This window comes from Pungitius pungitius, chromosome 13 (assembly GCF_949316345.1).
Source record: "Pungitius pungitius chromosome 13, fPunPun2.1, whole genome shotgun sequence".
NCBI classification, from domain to species: Eukaryota; Metazoa; Chordata; class Actinopteri; order Perciformes; family Gasterosteidae; genus Pungitius; species Pungitius pungitius.
The window spans coordinates 8,573,480-8,588,302 of NC_084912.1; the positions used below are offsets into that span (position 1 = coordinate 8,573,480).

General features: G+C 44.6%; 1 protein-coding gene across 1 annotated transcript in view; it reads right to left on the bottom strand.

The window, feature by feature from the left end:
- zgc:171482 (zinc finger protein) overlaps nucleotides 1-14,823 on the bottom strand; it is a 46,227-nt gene that overhangs the window by 2,369 nt on the left and 29,035 nt on the right. The window contains exons 5-6 of the mRNA XM_037465949.2: nucleotides 13,042-13,299; nucleotides 7,527-7,623 (exon numbers count right to left, since the gene is read on the bottom strand). Coding sequence (XP_037321846.2) covers nucleotides 7,527-7,623; nucleotides 13,042-13,299 — 355 coding nt within the window. The remainder of the gene's footprint in view (nucleotides 1-7,526; nucleotides 7,624-13,041; nucleotides 13,300-14,823) is intronic.

The following is a 14,823-nucleotide window of genomic DNA, read 5'->3' on the forward strand; positions in this document are numbered from 1 at the left end:
GGCAGAGATGCCACATTAAATAACAACAAAGAGATTAGTTAGATTAAAGCTCATGCCAAGTTAACACCCGCCTAATTGAGAAAGTGTTTTGGAGTGAAATGCATTTAACCCCCCCCCCCATAGGACAGGGACATTTAAAGGCAGTAAAGCTGATCTATAAAGTATAACTGAAACAACATTAATAGGTCAACATTCTGAGTTGGTCTCATTTATTAAATGGCATGAATGTGACAAAAAACCCAGAATCTCAACAATGACAATTAGGACAGTACCCGTTTCATTATGGCATAACCCTGTATGATTGTTACTTTTGTTGAAATGAGAACCTTTTTCCACTTTGTTTCGTGATGCAGTCTTGAATATTTTCTCTGAACTGAGCACCGTCTCCTTTGCGCTTTCTTTGGAGATACAAACACAATCAATAACTGAGTGAGAAGGGAACGTTTGTCTCCTTATGTGGCCATCGATGTGGTTCTGAAATAAAAACTAGCCCCCCTCAAACAGCACAACAAATTCTGCCATTTTCATCCCAGGCCCCTCCTGCGCTGCGTCCTATTTGGAGCGTCGCCCCACACTCTCACGACCAAAGCCGAGAGGGAAAGCCAACAAAAAGGGAGGGATGCTGTCAGCACCTATCCCGGTAATGGCTGTTACACCAGTGGCCTCTACACCCTGTCTGCTCTGTCACGACTCATCTAGCACTTTGGACTCACTGAGGGTTTGGGATGGCGTGACTCCGGTAGCCTGTATTGTTCGCTCGGAGGGGACAGGTAGCAGCGAGGCGGGAGAGAAGGACAGCGTCAGGAGCAGGGGGGGGGGGGCGGCAAAAACAGAGCGGAGCAGAAAGAGGGGTCATTCATTGTCCGTCTATCTATTTGGGGTTTGGAAGTATAGCGACTCTTTGTGAGAGGTGAGGGCTTTAGTGTTAATTCATTATGAAAAATGTACCTAATGTAAATAACCCCTTAAATCGACTCGGGACTGTGCAGATTTATCTTTGGACCTCTATTCCCTACAGCCCAATGTCAAACAATATTAAATGTACAACACTATAAAACAGACCATCAGAAAAACATTACATTTTCATGAGCTTGAACCAACACCATTCTTTTGCTCGACAAGCAAAGAGAAATGGCATGAGGAGGACAGCGAAGGAAGACGGAGACAAGGACAGTGCAATTCAGGGAAGTCCAGAAGGTGAGACAGGAGATGGGGAAGGGTAAGGGTTACGAGTGTTAATAAATGAATCCGATCATCCCCCCACGTGGGATGTGAGATACACAAGGACGCGTGTGAGAGATAGCACCTTTTCTATCCAACGGAGGAGAAGGTCACCTTGGCACTCCATGTGTGTGTGTGTGTGTGCGCATACCAGGTTAAGGCAGTGACGGTTGCTAAGGGAGCTGATCTGTGAATCATGATTTAGGCACCCCCCCCCCCCCCCCTCCTTCCATACCGCCCTCATCTTATTAAAAACACAGGCTGTGATGCCCAAGGCAGGGTGTCTGTGTGTGTAAACAAAAACTGCGTTCATGTGAATGTCTTCTTGTTTTGGGCATGCGAGGAGAGCCAAGAGTGTGAGCCTGCACGTGTGTGTGTGTGTGTGTGTGTTGAGGTGTGAGGGAGGGAGTGTGTGAGCGGAGAGTTGACCTGCGTCACTCCTGAATTAACCCGTCACCTTGCCTCAAGCAGGGGGGGGGGGGACACACTCACTCACTCATTCACGCACGCACGCACACTCAAAGCCGGCGAGCTTGATAACGCATCCAGAGTCACTTTGCACTCGGCGCTGTAATCGCTCGCACTCGTGTGCACGCTCTCCCCTTCTCTCCCTCTTAAATGTGCATTAGTTTGTTTTGGAGTTTGCGATACCGATGCAGAATAATTAGCAGAGTGAGTAGGCTAAATGGCTAAATGGATTGTCCCTGACCTCGCCGCCGTACACCTGGGGCCTGCGCTAACATCAACATCACACACACACACACACACACTCGTACAGGCCCGTGGTACGCACAAAAAAAGCCACACTGTGAAGGCAGACGGGAGGTCGGATATTGTTTAGCAGGAAAGCTTTGCAGAAAGCAAAGGCCTTACAATCCTAGTGAGTGATGTGAACATGAATAATATTATACGGGTGGTTAAAGCCACGTAGTGTCATTGGTTACAGAAGCAACCCAGCTGCAAAGTGAACTGTGCTTTACCGGTTCCTTTGTTTTCTCTTGTGCACTCCAAGGAGCTAATTAGTGCATTTTTCCTGTTTTCTATTCTGTTTTTAGAAAGATAATTGAATGCATGTACAGTATACTTGGTCAAGCCTATAATCCTCGCATGAAAGCTACCATAAAAGCCTTGAGGGTTTTCTATGAGCTCTCTGACAACACTGGATGCGACTCCTAGATATTATTAACAGGACAAATGTTGGGTCACGCATAGCAGGGTCTATATAATAGGGCCTAACTGATGAATCAGCATGCCGATAACGTGATATTGGCATTCGCTCTCGGCAGATATAGTGTACAGTTCATTCTTTTCCAAACTAGGGATTCATTTTGTCCTCCAAGAACCTGAGTCAGAAACCAACATTTGGATTCAACATCCATGTCTCTGTTTATTTTTCTGTCACCCACGTGTTTCCATGGCTGCGTGCCAGCAAAGTGCATTGGCTTAATTGTAAACTGTGAAAATGTTCCGCCAAGTTTATCTAGTTATATCACTGCTGTCATCATCCCGCACAGGTCCAATTACAACAGCCGGTCTGTAGCGACTGTGTGGATTGTGCAGCGTTTCAAGTGACCCGCAGCTGACTGAGTGTGAGGCAGATGCACGACGCAGATAAGGACAACTGGCAGATTGATGCATCCAGCTGTTTAAAGCAGAGAGAAATCGGTTGGTATTTTATAATGACGCATTCCCACGTGTCCCTGAGCGAAGGTGGTCCGCACACACATACGTACGTTTCACCTCAGCGTTGCCATGTTAAATGAAAAAGAGGGATATTATTTGGAGCCTCACTGAGTGAACTTTGTTAATTGTGCCCTGCAGTTATATTTTTGTCTTGCACCTGATGTTCGCACTTATTCTCTCTTCTGATATTCCTAATGCCAAACATCACACACACAAGCGTACACGAATAAATAGATGGAGGTACACATTTTTCTTAGATGTTTCTAGGGTGAGAGCTAATCCCCCGCCGCTGTTAGCTGTGCTTTCGTCTCCTCCGGAAAGCTCCTTACACAAGCCGAAGCTCATCCTGAGTGTGAAGGAACACACAGACGACCCACAAAAACACACACACACACACACACTCAGTCAAAGTTAGGGTGTTGGATCTCGCGTCTCTTAAGCTAACCCTTGTCCACCTTGTAAAACAACCCAGAGATATGAATTGAACTCAATAGCCTCTTTTCCTAAGTACTCACACACACACACACACACACACACACACACACACACACACACACACACACACACACACAAACACACACACACACACACACACACACACACACACACACACACACACACACACGTTCTCTACACACACATCCACATGACTGTACAAAAATCTAAACTCCATAAAAAGACCTGGTAGAGAAGTTTGTGCTCATGACGAGTGCTGCACAAATAAACCAACTATTTTCCACGTAGAAACATGTTGCTTTATTTACACATATAACAAATACACACAACTCATTCATGTACATTCATGTTCCTCTCATATACTTGCATTGCCTTAGAGGTCTTGTCATGCGTACTGCCGCCAGAGAGTGTGCGTGCGCGTATGATTGTGTGCATGCATGGACCAGAGTATTTACCTCCCCATTGCAGCAGTCAGTGTGGAAGGGGTTTTATTAGTTAACACACGGGCTGACATGTACTGCACGATGATGTAGAGACGATGAGGGTATGTGAGGAAGAGAGAGACTCTGACTTAGGGGAGGGGTCGGGGGGTGGGGGGGGGGGGGGGGTTTCTAACAGACATTACCGGTGTTGTGTTTCACCTGAGTGACTGGGTGAAGGCAGAGGAAGTGCGGTTGATGAGGTGGAACCTTTGGTCTTGTTCTATTTTTCCCAGAGGATTGATCCAGCGGTCCAACAGAGCTGGCAAGGCTTATTTCCAGTACCAGTGTAAGTGTTCACCCTGGCGGACTTAACTGAATTGAGCGTGCCTTTGCAAAATGAGTCTGCGAGGCCTGTTCCGCTGTGTAATCGCCGGAGCTTCGAGGGCTCTCTGGTTGGACTTTTTCACACGTTATGCGCACTGTAAGTCTCCAGAAAACGCTGCCCTAGAGAATTTAAAACAATCCATAGATTAAAAAAAGAGGCAACCTCTAAATATCGGTTCCAACCAATTTGCTATTCTGCCGTCACACTACATTATAAAAATATACAACTACATTGGGAATTACTTTCACATCCTGACCCACATAAATGTCCAATGTGCTATTTATAATATTCTGTAATTACTTCTTTCTTAGGTGGAAATAAACATGCGGGGAATTGTCTGTTTCCACATTTTTGGTGGACACTGAAAAGAGGCTTTAAATCTATTTTCCACACACCACGGGGCCATTTCTTCAAATTACCTAAACGTGTTTTACTGGAAGATGTCGCCACTCATTGAGCCGTCTCTTCCACCTCAGAATTCTGCCCTTAAGCCTGTCTGATAAGGCGTGGGAGGTACTTCCTCCCCTTCTCACCTAATATCACCTTCCCTGTCTGTCTGTCTCTCAGTGCCCTCTATCCATCCACGACCTGTCAATCCCACGCAGCACAGCCCTGCAGCAGTCTGACACACTGGGCTGAGTTCACTTCAATTTACACTCTAAATCTGATGCTTATCTGGCTGCACTTTTCAGTTCAATTAAAGGAGAGTTTTTTCCTGTCACAATTTAGTTTACTCTCCTCCTGTTGTTTCTGTCTCAATGCCTTTTTTATCTGTTTTTCCTCTGTCTCGAATGTGTCTTTCTGTGTCTGGTGCATAGTGTCTCCCTTGTATCCATAAGTCTTGGTTCTTTCTTCTTTACGACAGTTGAACTGACTGAATGACAGTTATGAGGCACTTTGCTATGATTTACAACCTCAGTGCAAAGACCTCGTACACATCTCGACAATCTGGCTTTTTAGTAGTTAAGCTCACACCTTTGAAATTTGTGTGGAAAGAGCTGTATTAGACATTCAGTATCCTATTTTGTGGTATGGGTTAATTAGATGAGACATGCCTTCCGTAAGCATAAATTCTGTAACCTTTAGTCTCATCCAAAACTGCTTCTTCCTGCGACTCGACATCTCTTTCAGAATACAATAATGCAGTTCATTATTATCAAACTACACCTGACTACTGTTCATCTCTTTTGATGAAGAGAGACCCCATGTCATGTTGTACTGATCTGAGCTGCTATCTCCGAACCGTAGCTAATCCCTCTGGAGCTCTCTGGGCAGCACGCTAGCATTCTGGTTAAGCGGTAAAAAGCTTTAACAGAAATGTAATAAAATAAGACTTTCTTTAGGGCTGGGCGACATGGCAAAATCTTTATAAATAAAATGTTTATATACCTTTTAATATACAATTTTCAACAAGATGAAAATGTTTTCTGCTAGTTCAATAAATGTTATATAACAACAGAGTAAATCCTATTTTCTTAACTGACAAATGATGAGAGTAATATGATGGGAAAAAAGATGTGCATTTTGTCTCCATGCAAATACAGAGTAATCAGACTGAAATAAATACGCTCTCAGTCAAAATGTTCAGAAACACTTGTTGTTTTTGTCAATTTGGATGACATGTCTTTGAATCTGGATGAATGATTTATTCATGATATGGTTCCTTTAAATAATCATAAATCATCACATTGAATTATCATCCAGCCCGACCTGTCTATCACTCTGCACCGCTGTCTTTCAGCACAACGTCGCCTCAACACACTCCGTCTACACACAACAAACAGCGTTATCCGTCTGAGAATTACTCAGAATAACACAAGTTGGTGAATAATTATTTTTTGGGGCATTGCCCTTATAAAAAAAAAACAGACAGACGAGTCCATGTTTCGAACACACTGAATAATGTGTAGCAAACGTAGAATACATGATTACCAACATTATATGCTTACGCTTCTTGTGACTAAAAGATAGAAGCATTTGAAATGTACCCTTTGCCCAAGGAAAAATATATCCTATTAAGTTTATTTTCTCGTCATCCTTCCCTTTCATCCTAGTTATCACCTGATTTGTTCTCACTACACCAATCACTCGCTGACGGTTAACATGTTTGCAGACAAGTTATGCTTCAGGGTGGATAAATAGAGACATTTCAGCTGATGTGCCTCAACAACAAAATTCTATCCTTAAGCAACCTTTTATCTAACATATTCCATTCATAACAATTCATTTCCATTACATTGCTCTAAATACAAAGAGACACTTGCATGCACACACGCCACAACGGCGCCATTTTCCGTGCTCACTGCTCATGGTAAATGCATGAGATTTAACCGTTCTACACATTCCACACATATTCACATTAGCTGTGATTTATATTTTGCAAAATCCGATATAAAAATGGCCTAATCTCATTGTGCAACTGTCATTCTTTGTAATCAATAACCCTGTTCCTGTCACTCTGCCCTGAGTCTGCTCCACATGCTTGTAATTGTGTTTTGGATGGATTTCATCCAGTGAATATCATCTGTTATCTTTCTTTTAAAATGTGGCCCTGCAGACTGTATACACAGACAACCTCTAATGATGCCCAGTGGTGCTGGCAGAATCTCAGTTCATTCCTTGCGTCTTATTCCAACACACAACGGCGACGATGAATTTCTAAAGCGATCTAATGTCTTTGGTTCCATCTAAATCACAAGCCCTGCCAAACATTGTTTTCTTTATAGCCCTACATAGTTTGTATGGAACTTATTCTTACTCAACCTTGTTTTGCAGCTGACTGCGGGGCGGATTTTTGACATTAGTATCGAAAACACATCTAAACTCAAAGATAGATATAGAATATAAAACTGAGAAAAGCAGACGATCTCCAGATTTGCAAGGGTGAAACACACTTTTCTCCAAACTAATCATGATACAATGAATGAATGAATCAAATGAATTAATTATATTAACTAACAATGCAACAGACAACACCTGTAGTGTTATATCATACATCACCTGTACTGGGAATAACATAAAAAGGATCGTTCAGTTCAAAAGTCTTCCGGCATGTTTCAACTTGCCGTGTTTGCCGGCGATAAAAGCCTTTCATCATTGCCGTCTCCTCTACATTGGACTGAGAGTGCTTGTGTCTTTTTGTGCCATCGTAGCCTTGGGGCAATGTATCACTCTAATCAAACCAAAAAAGAGACCATGAGTGAATTTCAAACCCGCCTTCTTTCACACCTACACGTAGCTCGCACAATCGCCTCATGAAGTGGACGTGATTGTCGACTTGTCAGCTTCAGACGGTCTCTTTCTCAGCATGTTGGATGAATGGATGGCTAGTCAGTCAAGTCCTTGGTTGTTGTACTCACTTGTTCTGGTGCTTGGAGCCCTGGAGGTGTGCATGGTACTGTTCAATGGAGTTGAGGACCACATTGCAGACACTGCAAGAGTAACTACTTCGCAGCCCTGGAGAGACACATACACACAAGCGCCGTGGTTACTTTAAGTGGCTCAAAACATCTTTAAAAACCTCTGGATCGTTTGGCACGTTTCATTTGTAGTGCTTATGGAACAAAGTCAATTCATTAGAATAATATCTGCAAAAAGAAACATTTTAAAATCCTAACAGCCTCTTTTTTTTAGTACCAGTGTGCGTGTGTGTGTGTGTGTGTGTGTGTGTGCGTGCGTGTGTGTATTGAAGGTGTTCTGCTGTGCATGCGCGAACATCGTATCGTATCAGTGAATGTGTGCTTGAGATGGTGCAGCTCAGACACAGATGTGAACTAATTAGAGGGTTTGCAGGTGGTTGAGATGAACGCCCTAAAAATAGATGGATGAAGATGGAGATACTGACAGAGAGCGCAGCGGGGTGAAAAGAGATGAAGAGGGGCAGGCGGCGGGTTAGGTAGAGACAACCAATGAGGAAGGGGAACATTTCCGGAGGTAATGAGAAAGATGTTTATTAAAAGACGTGTCGGGGGATACTGAGACGAGGTAATGATAATGAATTGTCACCATGCAGTTTTACCATAGCTGGGCATTGATGACCACAAGAGGAAAAATATGAACTTTAGATCCAGCCCCCCCCCCCAAAAAAAACCCTCCTCTTACACTTGCAGTACAAGTTGAGGAAGGAACAGGAAATGTGCTCTGTGACCACAAGGATACTTGAATAAAGCAACATGACATCATTGGCTGTCAGACGTGCAATGAAGCGCTATTTTTGTTTTCTCACGTTGAGCACACTGCAGAGCCGCCTCTGCACAATTCAGTTCAGAGATGAACCACCTTGACACTCCAGGGTTGTATGACAAAACAGTCCAAAAATAATTCCTTGAAGCCTTCTCCCAAAGCCTGTTTTTCCTTTTTTCTTCTTTCATGATGAATGTGCAACTTTGAAGTGATTGAAATTGGGTGAGATTACTTGTGTGTTGGTGACCTTTTCTCGGGCCATCGTCACTGTCCTTGATATTTATGAGTCTGTGTATTCCATCATCTTTTTGACCTTCTGTTGCAGTAATTCGTGAAACATGTTGACGTGGGTGTGAGATAGTGTTAAGTAGACTTTTAGCCCACAAGAAAGTCACAACCAAATAATTACCCCGGTGTAAGTCTCTGTTTAAATATTGACATTTTGCATGTATTATAAGTTAATAATTCTGGCAGTGTGACAAAGTGAGAAATGATGCTACTCGCTTTTCTGCCAAAAAAACACTGTTGTTTCTGTCTGTGCTTAAATTCAATAAAAATGCTATTAATTAATGAAGCAATAATTAGGCAAAAAGGAGTTATGATTATCTCTCGTTCTTTTTTACTTTCTCCTCCTTAAAATTCTATACCGCTGCGAGGATTACACAAAGAGGTCCCTTGTTGTATTCACAATTGTTTTTGTGTGTGTGTGTGTGTGTGTGTGTACACAGCAGCTTCCCTGCTTTTAGCCTGATTGATGTCTGCTCAGCACTGCCCGGCAGAGTTGCACTGATCTAAAATATGATGCAACTTGCGTATGTGCCAGTCACACACACACACACACACACACACACACATACACACACACAGAGGGACACTGTCCTTTCGGGTTAATAAAGCAGTTCTAATACATGTTAATTGCATGCATGGAAAGTGTGTGTGCAAGGAAACTGACAGCATGTGGTGCAGGGTTGTGAATGTGTTTTTCTTTTGGTGTGTGTGTGTTGGTGAGCGGTATTCGTGGGGGTGTGGAGCTGTTTGTTACTCTTGTTTAATTGCACATGAGTCCTCTGGCATTGCCCGGCCCTCTGCTATGAAGACGCCTAAATGCTCGTCAAAAAAGTCATGAGCTACAGTGTTGTGCACAACATGTTTTATTTGCTGTTTTCTGGAACCGTGGTAACTCTTTCTATCAAGATGCACTGCCAACCTCCAACGGCAGCCTTTTTGTTTGTGAGTCGCAAAAGTTTACAGGTAGGAAAAATGTATCGTTGCGTGACCATTGTTGGTTGAATAGTCGGATGGTTTGTAAGGCGCAAAGGGAGCGATAAACACACAACGTTACATGTGGGTAATTTCAAGGTAAAGTTTACTCTATTTTCCGCTTCCTTCCCGTGAACTGAAGTTGTAACTATATGGTATTCATCTATAGTCGTATTCATAATGGAGACCAGGATAGTTTGCAAAGTCCTCAGTGCCATTGTGCTGTAGTACACCATTAATTCACCATGCGCTTTGCAAGATTAAAAAGGAAACTGGATCCAAAAAGAAGCCCATTGAGATGCAATCAAAACCAACAGTCTGCAGCACAGGCTTGACGGTACATCTCACAGGAAAATATCACAAATACCGTAGCTGAGAGGGGTTGAGCAAAGGGTGAGAGTCGGATTTAATGCAAGTGGAATTCAACAAAGCAAGCTTTACAGTACCTAATTAGTTTAGCAGAAAACGTCACAGTAATTGGATGGACTGAACTAAATAAAATGTCCATATACCTCAACATTTTTCAGACTGACGCTACATCTCATTATTTGTGTTGTTTGTCTCATCTTCACCACTTGATCAGTCTTTAAGATAGTGTTTTGTTTTTTACTAAATTCAGGAATAAATCTGATTAGATAAGTAAACAAGCCTCTGACTTGATATTTAAGGACATATATCAGGATTTCTAAAATGTGTTGAACTTTGACACACAGGGTCAGTTGGGTATCTACAACACCATCAGTATATATTGTTTGTACAGAAGCTTGATTTGCTTGTGCGACTGGGTCAGCGTGAGCGCCGTCTCATGGAGACGCGGGTCAGCTCTGTCTCCCAACTCGGCCATCAATTACTTCGGCCTCTCACACACACACACACTCGGAAGCAGACGCGCTTATCTCACCGATCCTGATTAACTACCCGGTCTCCAGAGAAAAGGGACAATGCCCCGACTCTTGATGCCCCTTGGCTCTGGAGTTTTGTTTTACCCCATGGTGATTTATGTAATAACACAGCCGAGTGAGTCGGCTTCGTCCCTCGTCAGTAGCCCCCCCCCCCCCCCCCCACACACACCCCGTCCACCTCGGAAATCCGTCTCCAAGGGTTTCGTCTGGCACCTAGTTGTGGAAAAATAACAAAAATCTTGTTCTCCGCTCTGCCCTGTCAGGGCAATTACACCAGGAAAATCCAGCAGTGAGAAAAAGTGTTGATATAAATGTCAGGAGGATTCTGTGGTATGTTTCAGTCGAGATGGTGTGTTAGCGCAGGGGGGGCGGCAAAAGGGGGAGAGACAAATTGAGAATATGCTAGTGCGAGTAAAGGTCAGTCTCATCAATAGGACCCAGCCAGACAACATGCCAGAAGGATTCTGTAGTCATAGTTTGGAAAGAGAGGATATCTTGGTGTGTAAATAATTTACCGTGCTTCATGGGGATCTAATTAGGATGGCAGATGAGACATGACGACAGATTATGCACACACACACACACACACACACACACACACACACACACACACACACACACACACACACACACACGTACTTTGACACAATACAACCAGAGCTACAGCAGACACAAGAGAGTACGGCAGCAGAAGGGGGGGATAAAAGGAACAAGGGTGTAAAGGCAAAACCTTTGGACAACTGAAAAAGGAGGACAAAAGGACGGAGACGACTCTGCTTCTCGTCTCTGAGCTCAGTTGCGGCCTTAACTCGCCCCCCCCCCCCTCTCACATCACGCCTGCCGATGGTGTAAGATGTAAAAGTGTTGCGTCTCTGCCGTGTGTCTAACTGAAGAAGAACAAATGGCATTTGACGACGGAGCTGCGTTGGGAGGAGCAAAGTGATTCAGACTAAATTCACCGGAGCACACACTCGGTGGATGGCTCTTGTAAGCTCACTTGGGACACTTTAGACACTTCACCGCCCTTGAAAAAGAGATCTGTAATATTGTATGCTCACAATTTGAAATGTCTTTGAGGTCAAAAGCTCCCAAAAAGCAGCTAAAAGTTTTTGGGATGTGGGTCACGGTGTATGTGTGTGTGTGTGGATGGTGGACGATATACAACGTGACACCACTTATAAGCCTTTGAGCGGGAGTAGGCGGTAACGTGACTCATGCTTTTAATATGATTGGCTTCTTGAGATGATGGTTTGTGTCATGGCACCTGGAGCACAAAGCGAACTGCGCGGCTTCGTCTAACAGAGTGTCTTTTTTTGTGGCTGTTAAACTTGAATGTGTGCGCAGTGAAGGTGTTTTGTGCCTGTGTGTGTGTGTGTGTGTGTGTGAGACGCAGCAGGACGACGTTGGCTGATATCAGTTCTCGGAAAAAGCAAAACAAAATCTCTCTCTCTGCCAAAGACTATTCGTATTTCAATTAGAATGCTCTTTTTGCAGAAAATGTGCGTATTAAATGTAAATCAGTGTCCTCTTACTGCTACATTTGTGCTTGGAAGTGTTTGTGTGGGAGATGAATAGACCTTAAGGGGGAGATTAGTAATTACAGCCTGCGACTCACCATGATAACTGTTTATCTCAATTTTACCAATTAAGAATGGACATTAAGAAACAATTTCAAATGAATCGTTTTCTTAAGTTCCTAATTCTGTGTGGGATGTCGTATGCTTCATGCCGCATGCTGACAGGGTATTTTACTTTGCCAGTAACACACTGCAATGCTAGCACTGAGAAGCACAGATATGCTGAGGGGACCCCAGACAACTGTTAGACTGCTGCAAACAGAGGCCAAAACCACGTGTGTCTAACCCTGTAAATACCTTCCAAAGATCTCTAATGATCTAGTATTACATTTCCATGAATTGATTGGAGATTTCAAGGGTCAGAGTTGATTCAGCTGATATGACTGACCTGGTCCGTCCCTCCTCCCGCTCGTAAGGCTCCAGCACCAAACATGTTGGCTCCCACTTGTGCTACGATGCAACTCGACTGTGTCTTCTTGTTAATCGCCCGTGAATCTACATGCTCCTGTTACAAAAGCTTTCTATTAAACGTCTGAAGCCTCCAAACGAAAGACGATCCAACTCGATGTCGTAAAAGCGCGTTCTGGGCCACAAATGATGTTTTAACAGGCTTACTTCACTTTGACGTATAAAATGGAGTCCTTTATTATTCAATTCAATAATGTTCATAACGTAGCGTTCATATATAACAGTGGGCCATTGGAGGGGATTGATCCAATACCTCTGGACTGAATTAATTGAATGATTTTGGAGTCAGTTAGGTTGAACGTATGTTTTTGAACAAATGTGGAGTGACTGTTAACAAGCTGCTCCTTACAGCGACCGGCAGATGGTGCATGTTTTACCGACTGAATAAGTGGTGTGGCTGACCTCTGTGAGCGTAATCTCCCCCCCTATCGCCTCTCCTCGTACAAAAGTCGTAACACCCCTCCTGCCCTCCACGAGTGGCTGACCTGTGCTCTCCGTGGCATCCAGGCTGCCCGCTAGCTGCTCCAGGAGGCGCGCTCTGGCTGCGTTCCTGCGGTGTTTCTTGCCCTCGTAGTGCTGCTGGGCCATCAGAGGGTTGTTGAACCAGGCTCCGCACAGGCAGCAGTATTTCCCAGCCTCCCTTCCGCCGTTGCCGCCGACCACCGCCAAGGGCCAGGCCAGGTCGGGGGCGGGAGGAGGGCAGGCGGCGGGGTCCACGGGCAGCGGGGTGGAAGGGGAGGAGTCTGGCGGGGGGGAGAAGGTAGAGAAGAAGGGTCAGGGTTGAAGGATTGTAGATGGGGAATTGGAGGGGGGGGGGGGGCAGAGGAAGTTATTATTTGAACATAAAATCTGATACAATTTTTCACTCAAATGTGCACACAGTATTTCTCTCGGGTTGTGCATTTGAGTTTTGAAAGTACCAATGGAGACTGAGACTAAAAGATCGCAGGTCACATCTGCAGAACATCAGCCATCAGGAATCTAGGGCCAAGTGTGCAAGTGCTTCTACTCACATCTTCTGCACCTCGGAACCTTCATGTTTCATCTTTTTTTTCAAAACCACATCCTCTCTCCTCTCCGTTGAGGAATGGAAAAAAAAGGCACACTTCCAGGTGACCTGCTACTCATGACACAACGCTGGTTACCATGGCGATTGCCCATTAATAGCCAACAGGCACTGCTTGTCCACAGGACGAGGTTGTGGCTCCCGCGGCGAAGACTGCAAATGTGCGTGTGGCTGCCCTCGTGTCTGTTTGCTGGTGGGTGTTTTGGGTGACGGATTCAATGCATAACCCTTGACAAAATGTGTGTGTGAGTGTGTGTGTGTGTGTGTATTTGTGCATGAATGAAGGTCCAGAATAGGCTGTTCGTGTGAGTAAGGTGCAGCCCAGGCAACAAATAAATCCTCTCTGCTCAAACTGTTCATTTGATCATACTGGTGGGGTGTCAAGCCCACAGCCAAATGGTGTGAGAAAGCGCATGATGCCAGATGGCACGTCCAAATGTGCCCATTTGCCGTGCACAACGTGTCAATGACTATAGAGCTATAACGACTACAGCCAGCCAAAATACAGTGAGTTCAAACATTTCATATCGTAGTCACAAGCCCACTCACACATGCTTTAAAGCCCAAATGAGTCATTCTTCTTCTTCTCTCACCACAACCATCAGCTCACGGGTAACGAATGAATAGCATGAAGTGTGGGCCAGTGAGCGTGAGGTGTGCCCGTTTATGTATATTTTGTGGGCTGAATGTGGCTGTCTTGCCCATAGGTCCCAGCCCTGAACGCTGATTGGCTGCTCATACCTTGATGTGTGTTCGAGCTGCGTTCACATAGTTACTGTATCTATGGCTGTCTCTGCTCATCTCACCCCCACACTCACTCACACTGCCTTTGCCACACTCGTCATCTTGCTTACAAAACTCAACCCTTTAACTCTTCTACTGTCATTTCACTTCTCTGAGATGAATCTCCAAGACGAGGCCATTCTAAAATCCCTGCTACAACGTTCCAGCGTGTGTGTGTGTGTGTGTGTGTGTGTGTGTGTGTGTGCCTTTTGCGTGAGCGAAGCTCCTGAGCACTGACAGCTCGGTGAAGCAGCGCGTGCTGAGCAGCAACAAGAGGAGATCCTCGGGTGTATTTTTCTTCCCCATCCCTTGTGTCCCAACCCTTTCGTTTTCCCACGACTGTGATCTCTGCACACTGGAGCAGAAGTAAGTGTTTTCTTCATGGAGCGGGGCACTCAGAGTGTGCGTGATAGTGTGT